We start from the raw sequence: 20,740 nt of genomic DNA, 5'->3' as shown, positions 1-20,740 counted from the left end.
TCAGCCGTTCTCGAGTTTTAGCGGGATTAATGAACAACAGGCCATTTTAATATATAAAAAGAGAAGAAGAGGAAGAGAATATTATTAAAGCTCTCAACGCTTACTCTACCTGTGTGAACGTGTATGATTTTGAAGAAAGACCGGGTTTCTACTCAAGAAATTATCCTGTGCATGGATAGAAATATACAGTCAAAGTTTTAGGTAAAATAATATAAAGTTAACTCAACACAAGCATAAGAATAACAATTTTCACAAATTTTCAGTTTCAAAAACTACAGAGCCAATCTGATGAGAAATATGGAACAAAATGGCAGCTATTCTACGTTAAATAAAAAAAGAAATCAACATAATCGGTAAATCCAGTCCGAAGTTCTGTCGTAACAACCAAATTTTTTTTGTTAAAAGTTGTCGTCATCCGAATTCACGAGATAACTTCATGGGAAGAGAGCCGGTCTGTTATTAAGGTGTACACAGTCTCAGAGGAAACAGTTTTCTAATCATCTTCATCATCCTAGCCTTTTCCCAACTATATTGGGATCGGTTTACAGTCGAACCGGATTCAGCTAAGTACCATTGTTTTACAAGGAGCGACTGCCTATCTGAGATTCTTAACCCACTTTACTAATCAGAGATAGTAAAAAGGAGGCCGGAGGAGTCAGATCCTCTGGTATACCATTAAACAATCAATAATAGTGTAGGAAACTCGATAAGAGTTTGATCATTATACTAAGATCGCGCAGAGCCATGTCCGTAGCCCCACTAGGGCAAGCTGGGGCGCTTGCCCCACCCTGGATCTGACCTGTATGACCTACTAGCTGTTGCCCGCGACTTCGTCCGCGTGGTTAGAAGATATAAGTATGGAATTCTTGAACGGAAACCCTCGAAGATGAATATTTTCCCCAGTTTTTGCCACATTTTCCATTGTATCTTCGCTCCTATTAGTTGCACCATAATGTTATATACCCTAAAACCTTCCTCGAAAACAAACAAAAACACAAACAAACTCTTCAGCTTTATAATATTAGTATAGATAACTACCGAGGATCATAATCAACATTTCGGAAATACATTTTAACCCATCTTAAAAACTGCGCTCGCTATTTCTCTTGCCAGCGATGTACGGTCCAAAAAGGAAAAAATCGCGTAAGCAGCCTGTGTATGCTGAGTGTGCACAGAACAAGGAACGCCGAACCAAAAAATAATTTTGTAGCAGAAGTGGTAAATACATAGGTTCTGCCAGAACACAAAAGAATTAGGAATAGGTTGACTGCTGCCCCATTCTGAACCCATGGCTGGTTACGCCCATGCGCGGAGCATGCGTGAGCTATCTCGTGACTCAGACTTTAGTAAAAGGGTCCAGGGGTGTATTAGTCGGTGGAAATCCAACATATCCCCAACGCCATGCCATCGACGTGGGCAGAAGTCAGCTTTTGACCCAGGGAAAGGTGGGCGTAGATATTTATTGTTTACCTAAAAGAAAGATGCATAACAGATTGGCCTACCCATGGCAATACATTAATATTCCAGAACTTGAAAATATCTTCCTTCGCCAGGCAGGACAATAAAATCTAGTATAAAGCTAAAGTGTTTGTTTCATCACCATCATCATTATTATCAGCCCATATTCTTACACCGCTTGACGAAGACCTCCCCAATTGCACGCCATCGAGATCTATCTGCGGCTGCACGCATCGTGTTTGTTTGCCCGTGCTAATTCTAGGAACTCATGGTCTAAGTTCAAAATTCAGTGTTAGATATCCCATTCATTGAAGAACGCTATACAATATAGAGTATCACGTTATGATTAATAAGAGCTGAGCAGTTATGAAATATGCGTGCAAAATGAAACTATGAATCCAATTTTAAAAACTCCAATTTGTATCTTCTCAATAATTCCCACAGTCAAACCGTTTAAACGATTTTGTGGGGCATGTAATCTATACTTCTATACTAATCTATAAAGCTGAAGAGTTTGTTTTTTTGTTTGAACGCGCTAATCTCAGGAACTACTGGCCCAAATTGAAAAATTATTGTTGTTTTGAATAGACCATTCATCATGAAAGGCTTCAGGCTATAAACCATCACGCTGCGACTAATAGGAGCGAAAATACAATGGAAAAAGTGAAAAAAAACAGGGCAGGTATAAATCATAACTTATATCTTCTACCCACGGGGACGAAGTCGCGGGCAACAGCTAGTTTAGTGATAAAGACTTTTGAACTGAGACGCAGAAAACGCAATAGCTAATATACGATACTCTTGAACAGTCGCAAATAAGTCCTTATTTAGCTATCGCAAGCATTAATATCAGTCGCAATGTAACACATTAAAACTACAGAAACATCATGACATGTATTGTTCAACTCCAAGCAGCTCGGCAGCAGTGGCTTTGTGTAAATGAAACAAGTATGGATAATATATTATATTTTTATTAGTTTGTCAAATTAACTACGCATACAAAAGGATGTTTCGTCGATAATATAAATATTTATTGTCCTCGCAACCATCCAGAATAAAAACATCAAAATTGAAGGGTGATTCTGAAAAACAGTTGGATAATACAAATATTTATACGACCGACTACAAGTTTGTGTTCCTTGCATTGGATATAATCTCAACGTCAATTATAATAACAATGTTACATATTATCATCTAATTGGTGTCTCTATTACTATTTATTTTAAGGCATCGGCTATTGCTATTGAGTTAGTAACATCAACAATCTACAGAATAAACCTCTGCGAATGTTTGGTTTTTGCTTATTCTGAAATATGAACGCGAGGAGCGACTGTTTCGTCTGTCAATAAGATGAATTTAATTTAAATCGTGATAACTCAAAGAATATTCAAGTTTAACTGTTCAAAATTGAACTTGAGAAAATCTTAGGGTACCACTTGTAAATTTGTAGAAATTTCAAACAAAAAAAAATCTAATTTATTTTTCATACTTTTGACAGACCTTTTATCAAAACACGTTGAGCATTATATTTCAGAACAAACCATTCAATGTGTGGTGTGTATTTTTTTTGTTATTTTTTTCTTTCATTATTGTATATTTGTATCAAAAGGTGAGTGGCTAATATAAGATAGAAAAAAGTTGATTAATTCCTTAGATAACGAGTCCAAATGATAAATAAAACATGTATTCACAGACGTCACTTTACTTGTCTCTACATTCCACTTTAAAGTGACAAAGACAGGATGACACTTAAAGTCGGAAGCTATATAGTCACGTTTGTGAATACTGTAGGTAACATAGCAGGTGCATTAGCCATTGTACAATAAAAATTAAAGCTTAACATATTGCGAACAGAGTTCATAATTGTGATGATAACAGTTTCATGAACGTTCCATGTCTTGGTCTTGTACCACAGTTTAATAACACACGATTTTTCCTTAGAGATAGTTCAATTCATATGTGCGCGGGGGTTGCTATGTGTGAGTGCGATTGTTAATTTCTGTGACGGTGACACATACACACACAAACTCAATGTATATTTACAAGGTTTACCCACACATGGCACCGCGCAAAAAGGCTTGAATTGATAAAACAATATTGAAATAATCTCGACGTGCATTGTTAAAAGTTATGAGTCGTTAGCGCCTAAACGGATAGTCCGTTTTTGATGCAATACCAATAAATACTTAAATTTAAATGAATTGTAGATTACAGGAGTTAATTGTCACAAGATCGATTTTTTTTGTCAGTAAAAAGATCAGTGATACGTGATAGCAAAAGTGTGAGAATATATAAATAATTGAGTGATTGTTAAAATCGTTACTTTATAATTAACTCTCGGGGAAAAATAACACGAAGTTAACCAAACACCTAGTGTCATTGACAATATTCACAATCGATACTTTAAACAGGTCACCTTCTTAAGTGTCAATTTGTCTCTAGTTTCCACTTCGCAGCGTCAGAGACAGCAAGACACTTAGACTATGGGGGCAGTTTGTTAGTAATTTATTACGAAAATTATTATAATCTAACGATTTTCACAATTCAAGTGAGAGATATATATATATATATATATATAAAAGGTAAGAAAATATTAGGCTTTGTATTAAGCTCCTTCGATAGGCCACTGTTGACTTTAGAAAAAAAAACATTTTCTAAACAAAACTATATAAGGAAAAACAACAGCTTGGAAGCAAAGATTATCAAAGAAAAGTGATTTTATAAAAATCATAATTTAAATAATTTATCTGCATATTAAGCGACGATGCTTTATCAATAAAGAAATATAACCAAATTCGAATTGTTTGATTATACAAATACATACATAATATATATAAAAAAACGAAGCTTACTGTTATATAAAAAAAAAAATATTAATAACAAAACAAGAAAAATGAAAAATAGAAAAAAAAGATTCTGTCTTAATATACTTAAGTCTAAGTCCACTTTAAAAGCAAATATCTTATACTCAACGGCCATAGATTTAAAACAACTCCCGCCAAAAACTAAAACAAGTTTTGGAGACAACGATCTTTGGATACTTTGACAGTAACTTTTTGACTATCGTGAGAATAATTCATTATTATATGATGTAACGGTTTGCTCACGCGTATTTATCGAGGTAGCCCGACTAGTTTCGGACCCGACCGGAGTCCTCGATCATGAGCAGACGCGGCGGGATCGCGAGTCGAACTACCCCGATAAATACCCGATTAAACCGTTACATTATTTAATAATATTCGGATATCAAATACTTGCTTTTATGACATTAACACAATCGAATCAACAAAATATTTTTAATCTTTCAAAATTGGTATCTAGTTTATGTTTTATTTTATAATAAACGAAATCTGCATTCAGGAATTTAATTAGTGTCACGGAGTGTTTCACAATCATTCAAGTCACATGCACAAAGACACCTAGACTCAGGATAAGCACACACATAAGTGCTACTTAGATTTTACATAGTTCTTTTGAAAATCAAATTGTGTTTTTGACCGTAACCATAGCATATTAAGACTGCCATAAAGATGGTTTTGTATGTATATACAAATATATAATATACAAAATAATAAAGATGCACCAACGTATACAAATATATGATATTAATTCACAGTATAAAGTGTAAACGATTGGGTCGCGCGATTACTTTCTGTATTTACGGAACGCATTTTGAATATTAGTATACCGCATTCGGAATGCGGATTTGTTAAGTATTATTATTGAAATCACGACTTTTATTTACCGGTTACCGGTTAAACGGGGTGAATAGAGATAGAAACACAGTCGCTATAAAGATTTAGACGCTTTCCGAGACAAAATTACATGATTCTATGAAGATTTTTCAAGTGTTTAACAAAATAATTGTGTTTAAGCATTTTTTCGAAAACCAATGCATACAACCCCCCCTGACAATGAAATTTACAACTATAAAAACGGCTGGATCGATTTTGATAAAATTTTAATGGACATTTAAAAACTTGGGTTTATGGATATTATAAATATATTTTTTTTCTCTTTATTCACCCCGTTTTGTAGACCTTAAAAGGTGGTCAAAATAAAAAAGAAATTAGCATCCTCTGTAGAGTGCTGTGATTAATTGGTAAGTCAACTAAAGATAGATCTGATGAGAAAACATGACAATATTGTTTTGTCGCATATAAACATAATAATGTCTTAGCTAAGCTTCTTAAAATGACCTCGAAGATAATGCTATAACTGTCGCTCTAACAGAGAATGATGGAGCTATACATGCACATAGCACCATCTCTTTCGCACACTTGGAAAAAGGACAAGAATATACTTTGACGAGAAATTTCGAGCTGAATTCTGCTTTTATAGTAGCTCTATTTCCTTCTTACATATTAGAACTGTATATAGCTGTCTCTTTTTTAATACCGTGACAATTAATCGTGGTTCGGCGAGCTTTTGTCGAGAAAAACGGCCAACTACATAATTAGTTCGGTACTGTATTGATGTACTGAGCAGAGGTGACTTATAGGAGACAATTTGACTTTCGTTGCTCATACGAAGATCTATTTAGACTGGTGTGTAGTGTGTATTAAGAAATCTCTATCCAATCCTTGAAGGACATATAAGTGACTTGCAAGACGAGTGGTTGAGGTCATCACGCCAAACCCACGTTGCGCCACGTGTCGCGTGTTCGATCCCCGCGTACGACAAGCATTTGTGTGATCCACGAATGCTTGTTCTGTGCCTGGGTGTGTGTTAGTGAATTGTATGTTTGTGAAAACCCCCGCGACACAAGGATAAAATTCCTTAGAGCGGGGGTCGTTAAAGATAAAGAAAAAAAATATCAATTAAAATTAAGTTTTTTTTCATGAAATAATCATAAGTATGTAGTTAATAATTTTATGTTACTTCATCGGACAGGTTTTTTGATACATACTGTATAGTGATTCTGTATGTTTGTATAGTGCAAAGGGGTATCGTGTTGCCCATGTAACTGGGTTGAGGAGGTCAGATAGGCAGTCGCTCCTTGTAAAACACTGGTACCTATTAGACTGGTAGCCGACCCCAACACAGTTGGGAAAAGGCTAGGATGACAATGATAAGAAACAAGGTATATTTACATACTTTCAGGACAGTAAGTTTAAAATACATTTCAACCAGGCTAAAACCTAGGCAAATGGACTGATCTAAACTACTCCATCTTGAAATTGTTTGCTATAAAGTGCAACGTATTGAAAAATGACCAATTTTGTTCGACATCTCTGCTCAGTACCATCGTGTATATACTTATATATAGGATATATAACAATGTATATCTATATGGTGTCATTGTGTTGCATTACATGATTAAATATATTTAATTGACTATCTTATTGTTTTGCTTTCTATTATTACTAATTAAAAAGTGCTTTTATTGTGTCTTATTTGGGTTAAACCAGAAAAAAATATAGAAAATCAATTTAATTATTCATAAAAACCCTAATTCAGTCTCGATGTACCAAAAAGGTTTAACAATATCGTCCATACATGCAAGCCGTGTGACTTTTTGTAAAAACAACTTTAAGTCTTGCAACGTAAGGTTGAATTTACTTTACCACCGATGGTGACACACTTTTGGGACTGTGTATTAACGGTTTTTATATATAAATCTCTGATTTAACTATATTTCTTCCAAGTTTTGAGTAAATTTATCAAAATTATTGCTTTGTCGTGTACAAAAATATATATCAACTGCGTCACAACTTTTGTATAATACATGATTTATCCAATAAATTAATTTTCGAAAAGCTTATGTGTCGTGAGTTAAATATATCTGTCTTTGTCTTTTAAAACGAGAAAAAAGGACGGCAGAAAATTATTTCTCGATAAAATTGTTTTCGAATCAAGTATTATACTTGTCACGTGTCCATTCCAATTGAATTATCCTCGACAGAGTTTACTCGTTGCGTTTAATCGCGCGACAAAACGCATTAATCGGTATAAATGTCGTAACGAAACGATTTTAATGATATATTATACTTATATACCACCTTTCCAAACCGCCTGTCTGTTCGTTTAAACCGAGGCCATACCTATGTCGACTTGGCTTCTAATTATAAGGACGACTATTTTGCAATATTAACTTGTGTTAATTGAGTATTTAATTACAAAAAAAATATATTACTACAACATATTATTATACTTTTAAAAATATATCGGGATGAGTAGTTTTTCTTTTATCGCGTAAACAATTGTTTGTGATACGGTAATTGAAATATCTTGTGACGTCATTTGTCAGTAAACTTTATTTATTGCCAAATGACGAGGTTTTATCCTTGTTTTTTAATGATTTCGTGAATAAATAAATATCTAATATATATTTTTTAAAACTAAGTGATATTTGATTTCGCTTTTGTCAAATCCTATGATAATTCTTTGATATTATTGTTACGATTTAGCGTCTGATAAAAAAACTTTCATATTTTAAAATTTTAGGTCATCTGATTGTGAAACGAAAATATCCAGTATCGGGCATTGAATAACAAGACAAATCTTTTAGTCTGAAATAAAGATAAAAACATTAGAAATATTTTCAATTAAAATACCTTGATAAGGAAAAGCAAACAAGTGTATGAGAATACAAAAAAAAATATTAAAGGTTAAAAGAGTTATTTGCAAATTTCTAACGAAGCCAAGTCGACGCCAACATTATGCTTATAACATAACAATATTTTGTATATACCCTTCCTAATAAATATAAAAATATAATGTCTATAGAAATATACTCTTAATATAACAGGCTATGTGCTGTTTGTCCCACGTTTTTATACACTCACTTTTCTTGTTTGTTTGTCGTTCCGGTTGGATTTTTGCAACTCAATTTTGAGGTTTCCCGATAAGCTAGCAGGCTGAAATTTTCAGGGTAGCTTCAAACCCGACGACAATGAAATTTACGAGTATAAAAACGGCTGGACTGATATTGATAAAATTTGAATGGAGTGACATTTAAAAACGTGGGTCTTTAGATTTTTGAAATCCATTAATTTTAATTTTTTTATAGTAATTTTGTCAAAGATTTATATAAATTGTGATGATTTCTGCTACGTTTAAAGTCATATTATTATTGCGTTATCTCTTTTCCGCGTTCGGGTTCGGATACGAATTCTGGAACTTTTTGTTAAGTGTCAATGAGTCGTATTGATAAAACGAAACTATTATTGTAAAAGAGACGAGGGATACAAGAGATAGCTCTATCTCTTTTTCTCTTCTAAGCAATCACGGACAATTTTTTTTTCTATAAAAATCTTCGATATTTCTTTCAGTAATACATCACAATTTATATATTCAAAACCTTTGCAACAATATTCGTTCTAGTCTATGGACTTTCTATGGACAGGATTGCGAACACGATCCAAACATAACGTCTTATTAAGATGAAAAGCATATTGATCAAACGACACATGTATATTTAAAAGTGATATAAAATTGAATAACCGTTTTGTCTCTCATGATTTTAATTTACAAAAACCAACATATTTTTGTATTTTTTTTTTATTTATTGAAAGATAAGTTCAATAATACAAAGTTTCATTCTCAATTTTAGAGGGTTTAACCTTTAAGAAATATAATTGTTGTTGTAGGAAAGAGATGGCACACGCCGTTGTCTCGCTTCCACAATCCTTCTAATATTACATTAACAGGTGTTAGACCCTTAGTACTTATACTCTTGACTATACTCGACCATTACTTGACTCGACCGACAACTTGAAAACCGTATAAACGCAGCATAGAATATGTAGTTTGATCAATACGAGACTTTCATGTCTAAAAGCTGCCAATGTAATAGTAAATGTGATAGAAAACAAAAAATCAAATCTCGCGTCCTAAACATATCGATTAATTAATCGATTTAGATGAAACAAAAATCGATTTGAATATCTAACATACAGTTAGACATGTAGAATGAGAAACAGGTACACATCTATCCTTATATACGTTAACAACAATGAGCTTACAAATGGTATCGAGCGAATCAGCTGATTGCTTTGACAGCTCGGTGACAGCAGACGTCAGGTGTCTAGTTTGACAGAGCGCGTCAATATGACAGCAAGCGAGCAAGCTTGACAAGCCGGAAAGTACACTTATAAAGGCCTGTTTAACCGTGTTTTTCTTGAATACTTAGCTGTATTTATTGTACTAATGTTTATTTCTTTTAGACGCGATACCAGCAAGAACCGTCCAAGCGAACCTCAATTAAACTAGTTTCAACTAGCGACCAGTGACGTAACAAACGTACGCGGCGTGATCCGATCGACGATTGATTAAACAGCATTTATAAATGCATAAAACTAATAACTACTTAGTCCCTAACTATACAATAAAAAAATATCTTCATGTACCTAACACATTTGGCAAATCTAGCACACTGTTTGCACCCAATTGTCTGGGTCTAATACACGAAAACCCATCACTCAAGAAAACATAGTAAAAAAAATAACGAGATTCCTTCTCGAGTTGTTTCTGCCAATATCTTGAGTGAAAGAGAATCGAATGTAAAAAGTATTTTGTGACCATGCGCGTCACGGACCCCTAGCAAGGTACCAGACCTATGATAATAAAACTAACATTTAAAAAATAAAGCTCTGAATACATGTGTCTAATCTGCTCAAAGTAAGTCGGATCATGAAAAACTATCAAATATCAATGAAAAAAAAAAACTTTTTTCAAAATATATAATACCAATTCCGATTTTGCTCACTTATACCTCTGATTCTTTGTCTCATAATTATTTAGGCTAGGTAAACGAATAATAGATATAGCAAAACAACCGCGACGATTATTGGCGGTACAAAAATAAACTTAAGCTAAAATTTTGGATACTAAATTTAGTTGTGATGCCTTACATACATATACAGGCTGTCCTAAAACTCAACGATAATCTGAGACCGGATGAAAGGCCAAGTGATAACCGATCAGGGAAAAATCGTCGCATTTTTAAGTCCTGTGATCACCAATGTGACAATTTCGCTGTGAGTATTTTAATTCCGGGATCTTCATTAACGATTCTATTATTCGAAACTATAAATTAATGCAATGAAAAAAAATTTTTTTTTTTTCTAAAAATAGAAACAGATTTTTTTTCCCTGATCTGTTATCACTTGGCCTTTCATCCGGTCTCAGATTATCGTTGAGTTTTGGGACACCGTGTATATGTATAACAAATTTGCTCTAAATAATAAATCAACTATGTTTCAACTATGTTAAGTCATTTGTGATAAGGTAAACTCCCGTCAATTTATACAATCATATACTTCAATGTTCTTTTGAAAATCTTAAATATAATTTTTTAGAATATAATATATACTTATGGTACCCCCCACAAATGTACGTAACAGGTTAACACGTAAAATACTAAGTTACAAAATTTTAATCGAAAGTAAAAAGTTTACAAATGTAAAAAAAGACATTGACATATAAATACTTTTCGCTCACAGCCGCTCGTAACAACTACACTTAGGTAGTAACTGTCGTGAGAATGATTCATTATTAAATGATGTAACGGTTTACTCACGCGTATTTATCGAGGTAGCCCGACTAGTTTCGGACCCAACCGGAGTCCTTGATCATGAGCAGACGCGGCGGGATCGCGAGTCGAACTACCCCGATAAATACGCGTGAGTAAACCGTTACATCATTTAATAATATACTTAGGTAAGTGATCTTTTTAATTGCCTTAACATTTTGCTGTGCGTCGTTCTTGGATGAGTAATTTAAAGTATACACAAATTGATCGACGACGTAAAATCAACTTTAAAACACGTACCTAAGATTGAAATTAGTGTAACGGTTGATCTTATTCGGGACTGTGTCTCTAGTGTTTATATACCAATGCCGCACAAAATGAGGTAACTTAGTGTTTCAGCGTTATGTAATAGCGAGTGCGCGCGGATTGAACCCGGGACCGACGCCGAGTGAGCTAGTCGCAGACGCCGCCGCCGGCGCTTCGCCTCCTGAAAAATGATAGTTTAAAACATGTTAAAACAAAACAAATGATTATGTTAAATAGGAGTGAAAAAAAGAGGATTTACTAAATTAGTTTTAACTCAAAGGTTAAACTTATTTGTCTGAAACGGTATACAGGGTTTTCTGGTTGTTCAAGGTATACGGCAAGGTGTAATAGGGGATCCAAATGCAAAAATGACTTGAATGATATTGCACAAGCCAAAGAAAATAGTTCAGTCTCATAATGTTTATCATCGGCTTCCAATCTAACCGGATTCAGCTAAGTTTCAGTGTTCCACAAGGAGCGACTGGTCTTAGGACTGGACTTAGACTGATTGTCAGACTTTCAGGCTTCTGACTACCTGTAACGACGGCCAACGATGTAGGAATAACAGCCGAGACCCACAATTTAACGTGCCTTCCGAAACACAGAGGTTCCTCTAAATGGTAATGAAAAAGATGGTCACGAATCTGTGGACCGACGGGGTCAAGCGTAGCTTTACCTGTGATCAATGAACTGGTGTATTTATAACCTAGCCAAGAGCTGCTCACAATCTCATAAAACAGAAAATGTAAAATAACATATGGCAGCAAAAAGTTCAAATCTCATATGACACAAATTTCGAAACCTCCATGATGCAAAATATCTACATCTCAAATCGTTCAAGTTACAAAGGAGTCAAATCTCAATATCTATACTAATATTATAAAGAGGAAACCTTTGTATGTTTGTATTGAATAGGCCCAAAAACATACAGTACCGATTTCAAAATTTATTTTGCCATTACTAAGAGGGATTCTTCCGAATCCGTATAGGCTATATTTTATCCCGGTAAATAACCTTAAAAAATAAATGTCCATCCGTGCGAAGCCGGGGGCAGGGTCGCTAGTATTATATCATTTTGTTTAATCGGTACAATTTTCAAGTGGTACTCACCTATCAGCTGCCATCAGAGCTTGGTGCGCGTCCCTCTGCGCGGACACTTGCACTAGTTCTGCTACCGTCGCCGCCTGCTGTTCAGCTGAAACAGTTATTAAAACTCTTTACAATTGATTGTATATGGACAGACAAAGCGAATGGGTTTTATAGGACAGTGGCTTGTGAAAATATACACGATAGTCTAAAATAAACGTTAATATCAGGTTCTATGTCACAGTAACTATAGCAACTAGGTTGAGTCTACTTTATAAAATACAACTATAGTCCGATTTTTAATTCGAGGCAGTAAAATGACAATTGCAACCGTCATTTATACAAAAAAAGGGTGACCCGCTACAACAGTGATGTTTGGAAATCTTACTACGACGACGACATTTAGTCATGCTTTATTTTATTATGTATCAAAAATTTACTATTTCTATTAATTGAGCTTTTATAATTGTAAGTTGATATTAAATTTGTTTTTCATCCAACCACTGCATAGTGTCAGAATTCATCCAGTTTGGAGTTGGATGCGCTCGACTTTTCTTGCATGGTAAGGTGCTTCATCTTATACCAGCACCGCATCTGGCTTTAAATTTTTTTTTTTTTTCATTAATTTTTTTTTTTTAAAACAGTCACCGTGCATGTCTTTTGATTAACTGTCGTAAATATTTTTTTTTATACAGAGCTAATTTGATATCTGAATAAAAAAATGTAAGCTCGACTAACTTTTTATTGTAATAAGTCGATTCTAACACATTACTATTTATTTGGAATTAAAAACCTGCCACACTGGAAATGTCATTTTACTGCCTCAAATTAAAAATCGGACTTTAGACTGGAAGGTTTACAATATTTCTCAGTAGAGAGAAAATACATTTGATTTAAAAAAATGAATTATCACAAAAATAACTTAATTTCTAAAAGCAGAAATATATTTCATGTGAGGGGTGTTATAGTAACGAACTACATATAATACTATATTATATTATACACTCCACACGAATTTTAAAATTGTCTGGAATTACAACTAACTTCTAAGTCAGGTAGAGTGTCGATTGATGTGTTGATATATCCTACTTGCAGACAAGCTTCTCTTCTCTCTTGCTCACACTTAGCAACTCATTGAACGACGAACTATTAAATCGAACCCAGCGCCATCTATCGCATGCCGCATAAACTACCAGCTCATTTTACCAGACAGAGGCCGTGTGAGGCGTCGCTCGAGCCTCGCGAGGCGGCGGGCGGTGGGCTCGTCGCGGTGTTCCTCCCGCGCCCGACGCTGGGCAACCAGCCTCGCCCAGCGCGCCTCGAACCACAGCTGCATGGCGTCTCGCTCGTCCACGTCGGCCGCACTGCCCGAGCTCAGCCCCGCCGCTAGTATTAGTGTGGGCATGTTGTTACGTGACGAGTGGATATGTTAGACACCGAGTTACTTTATAGAGATGATGACTGTCAATGAGATCAATGTCCGAATACTGTGTAATAACATAAAAGGTTCAAAGTAAAATGTTTGGATTTTATTCGTGACGTCGGCGTCGCTTTTCAACAAATAGATAAGTCAGGAGCTATCACTCCCAAGCAATAAAAAATTAATGACATCTGACGACACCTCCTCTTGAGGTATATACCTTATATGCGCGGCAGGGGAAGGAAAGAGACAAAAGACAATATATGACGTCACACGTGTCTTGTCAACCCCCTCCCCTCTCTCACCGCTCACATACCACGGGAGATGACTAGCATACGCACAAACACTAAATATTATATTGATTTTACTTTTTTCAAGTCATCATCCCTATTGATTAAATTAATAAATGATCAAGTCAATAATGTGATGAAAGATAATCTCAAAAAAAAATAAAGATTATTAATTTATTATGTGTTTATGTTGCATGTCTTAAATGTTACATACAAAACCATGCCGCCATATCTGATTGATCAAGTAGTCACAAATAGCGCTGAATTAGACATCATTAATGCTATGAGGCATTAGCAAATATCAAATGAAACCGTTATTGAATGGGCGTGAAAAAACAGCGTTACAATTTACCCGTCTTCATCAGAAAGGTAAAGATTTAATGCAAAAACATTCACTAAAGTTAGCTTTAGGCGAAAATGATTCAATAATACGACATATACAATAGAAAAATCCAGTTTTTGTTAAATACCTGGTATTCGATGCGTAGACCGATGTTCGACGGGGGGACAGTAGCTAGCCGGGGGCGGGGGCACGGGGGGCGCCTCCTGCAGGGCCCCCGTCGACTTGTGGGGCCCCGACAGCGACTGCGGTTCCTGAAGGACCGAGGCTATATGTCAAAGTCATGCTTCGGTAAGTATGAAACCCGAATTATATACAATTAAGTGTGGAATGTTCTAGACTTGTCATGAATATATTGAGAGCAAAATTATTTTGTGTTTCAATACACGAACGACGTAGAAACAAATGCCTGTAGAGTCGATAGTAAGTATACTATATGATTATGTAGGTATATTTGAATTGAGATTTTCAAGACTTTGTGGTATTGCAATTTGAATTGAAAGAACTGCACAATAAAGTGCTTTTTTGTATAATCTATTTAATGCGTGTCTTGATGTGAAAATGGTCAAATATAATTGTTTGTTTGAAATATCTTTGCAACGGACCTTATTCATAGGAAAAAAACTAATAATTAACCTTAACTATAGGCATTAAAGTTGAAAATCGCATGATTACTTTTAAAAAAATAATTATAGATATGATGTATTTGTATATTATATATACAAATACATTATTAGATGTATTTATATATTATGTATTTACATAGCCATCCACACCAGCTGTTGGTTCACTAGCTTGACAAGTTTATATAAAATGACTTTTGCTTGTAACTATCAATTATTTGGGCACAAAATTTAATATAGATCAAATACATAACCTTTACTTTTGCTGTGATAAATCGGGTAAAATAAGTAAGTAATTTTGTACGAAACTGTTTCTTAAACATACAAAAAAGACTGTTCTCATAATGATTTCCTGGGACGACCTCCGTGGTCGAGTGGCGTACGCACCGGTTTCAAGGTGTCGCTAGCTCTGAGGTCCCGGGTTCGATCCCCGGTCGGGTCAATGTAAAAATTCACATTTCTACATTGTCTCGGGTCTGGGTGTTTGTGGTACCTTCGTTGTATCTGAATTCCATAACACAAGTGCTTCAGCAACTTACTTTGGGTTCAGAACAATGTATGTGATGTTGTCCGCATTTATTTATTTATTTATTCATTTATTTCCATATATTTAAATACAAAGATTTGTTAAGAAAATCCCAAATATTTTCAAAGTCATCTTCATGAACTTTTAATAACAAGCATAAGTCATACAATATGTATAGTCACATAGCATACGTATACATGCACATACATTCATATATATACAACAAGACACCGCTTTGAAACGTTTATCACAGAGACCTTCTGTAGTACAATTATACATCTAGCTTGTCAAAACAATTTGAAGTAAGATGACTCCATAATCCCTACTAATATTATAAATGCGAAAGTAACTCTGTCTGTCTGTCTGTTTTAATGAAATTTGGTACAGACATAGAGTTGACCTTGAGAAAGAACATAGGATAGATTTTATCACGGACGTTTGAAGAATTCTCTTGGAAACGCGATATAACCGACCTCGACGCGGTCGAAGCCGCGGGCGAAAAGCTAGGACACAATAAAGAAAGTTTGATCAAAAATATATTCATTATCATCCAAAAATATTCAATTTCGGTTGTTAAGCTCAACTGAATTCGTATATACAGGTCTATTGGTTGTTGCAAGCAACACTATAGCCCTTAAGTGAAAACTTGTAGTAGACCTAACGTTAAACAAATCACTCAATATTTTTGAAGGGATATTTCAAAGTCATATTACAAAAGAGATGATGTTTGAGGGATTCAAATGGCGTTGATACTTGTCTTTTAAGTACTGAAGGAAATCATCTTATATAGTGATATTACTACAGTCATGGAAAATACAATTCTGTAGTAAATTTCTGTCACGTTTCATCAACTGCATTTATATCACAGGGCTAAGATTCTGCTGTTAAAAAAACGAACGAATGCAATTGGATTAAATTTGCAAATATTCCTCTCTTAAGCATTTTGCCTACACAATAATTGCGAATTCATTGTATTGACCGTGACTGTTCTGACCCGTACTGAATTTTCAATAATCGTGTTAGAGAAATGTTTATAATAAATAGTGTCATTGATTCATCGGCCATTGTTAATAGCAGAATCGGGGCCTAGAATGATGTTGAATATTAAAAATTAATATTTTTTTATATCAATGTATAATTGTACTACAGAAACACAAGCTTAGAGAAAGACGAAGCCCAGACATTCAAACTGTACAATAGTTCAGACAGATGCAAAAAGAATTGTTGACGTTGGATCAAGAATTGTTTACCAAGACAAGGTTTTTATTTAGACACAAATATTCTTGATACTTGGTATCGGGATATGAAACAATACATCTGGTCACAAACATAAGCTTCTTAAATTTATTTTACTTTAGTATATAGACAAGTAAATATAATTTTTATCTATATTTTGAATGATTTGGCAACTTTAATACAGCCTAACATAAACAGTCTCGGTGTAACTTTATTTAAGCACCGATTTACTTCAGATATATTTGATTTATCAATCTTTTCAGTTAATAAATCAGTTCAATATTGATTTTTGACCACGTTTTATTTCTAAACCTGAGTTTTAGACTAAAAAAAAACATTTTTTAACCTTTAAAAAGGGAGAATAGAGATATTCTTTGGTATTAGCTTTAAATTAATTTAAATCTCTAGATGCCAAAATCATAAAAAAAAAACTGTACAAACCGATGTATTATCTCAGATATCCCAGCAAAAATATCTGTCTAAATAAAAACATCAACCGAAATAATAGAACAATCTAGGAAAAATCCCCGAACAGAAGCAGAAGGAGAGCTTTCGTAACTATAACTATAGAGTACCCTACACACACACACCCCATGCGGATATTTACAGTGTGATCCAACGCCAAATAAGGGCGCTTGCACATGACACGGACACGGCATGCGACTCACGACACTGTACGGTATTTGCTTACGTGCCACTGAAGATCCGGATCCGAATGCGACTGAAAATTCAACTGGTGTTAGTCTAATCTGGTGTCCCTCTACACAATACTTCGGTATTATTAATAATAATTATTATAATTGTGAGGATTTCGTAGATTTAGCCTTATTTTCTTTATGTAACGTACTTTGCTGTGGAAGAAAATTATCGAGTTTGATTTTTGATTGCCGTAGTCAAATTGATCGCGGCAACACAAGTCAAGTGTTTTTTTTTTCAATCCGATAACCAAATATTCCGTCGTCAGTCCATTGGTAAGTGGTTTCTAATGAAGTTAAATGTTATTACGACTGAAAGGAGTCAGATTTTTGTTACAATTTAAACTACGGCAGGTCATCATCATCATCGGCCTAGCCTTTTCCCAACTATGTTGGTGTCGGCTTCCAGTCTAAACGGATTCAGCTAAGTACCAGTGTTATACAAGGAGCGACTGCCTATCTGACCTCCAGGTCTGTTTAATTCCAAATATTATTAACCCATTACCCAAGATTTCATATTCAAAACAGCATTATACATTAGTAAGGCTAAAACTACAACCTGCACACATTAAAAACACAGTGCCCAATAATTATGTTATGTCCTTATTCCGTGTCTCGTTTTAATCGGCAAATCGTGGACACCGCTACAGTTGTTACGACCAACCCCTCCTATACCTGACTACTTTATTTTTACAATATTCACACGATCAGTGTTAAGATTGGATGGGATCGAGATGTTAATGTTAGTTCTAAGGCGCAATAACAATCGTATCTTCTCAAATTATAGTATTTGATCATTAATAGATTAAAAAAATCGAAAACCCCACGTTTTTAAATGTTCACTCCATTAAAATTTTATAAAAATCGGTTATATGCATTGCCATTGGGTTTGAAACCCTGAAAATTTCAGCCTGCTAGCTTATAAGGAATTTCTCCAAATTGAGTTGCAAAAATCCAACCGGAACGACAAACAAACAAGAAAAGTGAGTGTATAAAAACGTGGGAAAATAAAATTTTGCGTCGTTTTGAAGTTACTGCGCTTTCGACTGTAACATGTGTGTGCTTGTATATTATCATGTTTCGTCTAAAATGCTTGTCAAATTGCATTGGACATTCTCATGTATTGGATTGGAATGAAAGTGATCTGATGATATGAAAGACGACGATATATCTCAATAGTGGCCGAGACTGTGGTACTAGACTAACATTTCCATCAAAATTAAATGTTAATTGTTAAGTGAAGTATATAAGGGTGTGCCTACCTTGTGTCGGGGTCCCAGCCGCCGGTTTAGATAATTAGAAATGCTTTTCATGATGCTCTTGCTTCGCCTCTCGCGGGCAAGCTCTGGGTCTGAGAACGAGGGCGTGACTGTAAGCGGCATGAGGGGCGGTGCGGGGCGGGGCGGGGGCGGCGGGGGTGGGGCCGGAAGCGTAGGGGGCGGGGCAGGCAGTGAGGGGGGCGGGGGCACCGGGGGCGGGACGGCGGCGGGCGACGCTCGCGACCTCTTAACCGACTTGCGCCCAGCTTTGGGGCCGCTGCCCAAGCGTTCCAAAACCAATCTCCTTACAACCTCGGTCTGCTCTTCGCGCTCGCGTTTGATCTCCTGCACCTTGTCTGTGGTGTCGCGAGCCGGTACGGGGCTGACGGGCGACAGCGAGCCCGAACTCAGGTTAATGGACGCCGAGAGCTCGAAGCTTCGCGTCGGCGAGTCCGTACTGCGTGAGGTAGATCTGTTGAAGGTCTCGCTGGCGGAGCGGCAGATGGCCGGCGAGTACAGCCGGATGGTACACGGCGACGTGAACGATATCGCCATCGAGTACTTCACGTTCGGCGTCTCAGGTACTAACGGCGGAGAGATCTCGGAATTCCCCGCTTCGACCACTTTGTCCTCTAAAGGCGGAGACAACTCCGATAAACTCAAGTTTTCTATTTTATTTTCTACAACATTTTCTATTTGAGGTTCGCGTGTCTCCTCTATAGGCGAGGTCTCGCTTTTGAATATACTCTCCGTCTTAAACATGCTGTCTGTTCTCTGAACGCTGTCTGTTTTGTGTAAACTATCGCTCGTCGATTTATCGCTGATTTCGTTTTCTACTGACTTTAAGAGGATCGGCGACTTCGTTTCTAGTGGTTCGGTGTCGGCGTCTATATCTTCGATTTGATCTAAGTCTATGGAGCACAAGTTTTGTCTGTAGCTATTTTCCTGGCTGACTGGTTTGAACACTGTTTCTGAGAAGCTTCGTTCGATGAAGTTCATGGACCGGTCGTTGCCGGGGGAGTAGGTGTCGTAGTCGTTGTCCACCAGTTCCATGTAGCCCTCGTTCTTGGGCGTGGCGGGGGTCTCGAGGGAGGGGTCCTGGTCGCCCTCGTCGGCGAACTCGAAGTGTTCGAGCGCGTTGGAGTACACGACAGTCTCGCTCGGGCTGGTTCGGCCGCAGACGTGCGACGCGACAGCTGCTATATTCTTGGCGTCGTGAACTAGTTTGGGACCGCTCAATGTCCGAGGGTTCTTGTTCCTCTTCCGTTCTTCCTTGTCGTCGAAGCCGCAGTCGTCTAAGACGGCGCTCTCGGCCGCCCAGTCCGAGAGCTCGGTCTCGGTGAGCGCCAGAGTAGTGGCGTCGCGACACGACTCCGACGACTCGGACTCGGCCGCGGCCAGTATCGTGGTACCGGTCACCGTGGCCGTGCCCGACGCCTTCTCGTCCTCGGTACTAGTGATCAACATTAAGCTGTCCAGTTGGATCAACTCTCCCCCCTCGTCGTGGACCTCCACTCTCGGTACAGACTGGTTGGGAGCGGTCTCGGTGTTCGAAGAATCGTCTTCGGATAACGAATCCGAATCCAAGTCCGGATCTTTCTCGTCTTTCGAGGACTCCGCCTTCCATTCTTTAATGAGAGGCGAGTCGACTTTAGTGAGTAGGTCTACGGGCGCATCGCCGACTAGATTCTTGATGATATCCGGCATTGGTTTAGCTTTGTCGTCGGTGGACAACTGGAAGGTAACGACGGGCTTTTGTGTGTGTTGAGCAGGCGCGGGATGCAACATCTTCTGGAACTCTGTGATGCTGGATCTGAAGGCTTCGAATTTGGTATCTATCTGGGAGGTGGAGTCTGACTTCCTGACTGCGGGAGGGGAGGGCTCGCCGAGCAGGTATCGTCGCTTGAGTTCTAGCGCGCGCTTGGTGGCGAGTCCGCCGGCGGAGCGCGTCCTGCTGAGGGGGTAGTCGGCGGGGCGCGGGGCGGGGCGCGGGGGCGTGGCCTCCGTCACCAGGATGGCGGGCGGG

General features: G+C 37.0%; 1 protein-coding gene across 1 annotated transcript in view; it reads right to left on the bottom strand.

Moving 5' to 3' along the window:
• Positions 1-11,054: 11,054 nt before the first annotated feature.
• LOC113503945 (F-actin-monooxygenase Mical) overlaps positions 11,055-20,740 on the bottom strand; it is a 101,283-nt gene continuing 91,597 nt past the window's right edge. The window contains exons 22-27 of the mRNA XM_026886090.1: positions 18,718-20,740; positions 17,452-17,481; positions 14,506-14,629; positions 13,532-13,711; positions 12,350-12,434; positions 11,055-11,420 (exon numbers count right to left, since the gene is read on the bottom strand). Of these exons, the coding sequence (XP_026741891.1) occupies positions 11,387-11,420; positions 12,350-12,434; positions 13,532-13,711; positions 14,506-14,629; positions 17,452-17,481; positions 18,718-20,740 (2,476 nt within the window). The 3' untranslated portion in view covers positions 11,055-11,386. The remainder of the gene's footprint in view (positions 11,421-12,349; positions 12,435-13,531; positions 13,712-14,505; positions 14,630-17,451; positions 17,482-18,717) is intronic.

The sequence above is a fragment of the Trichoplusia ni genome, chromosome 20, assembly GCF_003590095.1.
Source record: "Trichoplusia ni isolate ovarian cell line Hi5 chromosome 20, tn1, whole genome shotgun sequence".
NCBI lineage: Eukaryota > Metazoa > Arthropoda > Insecta > Lepidoptera > Noctuidae > Trichoplusia > Trichoplusia ni.
This window is presented reverse-complemented; position numbering and strand designations above follow the sequence as displayed.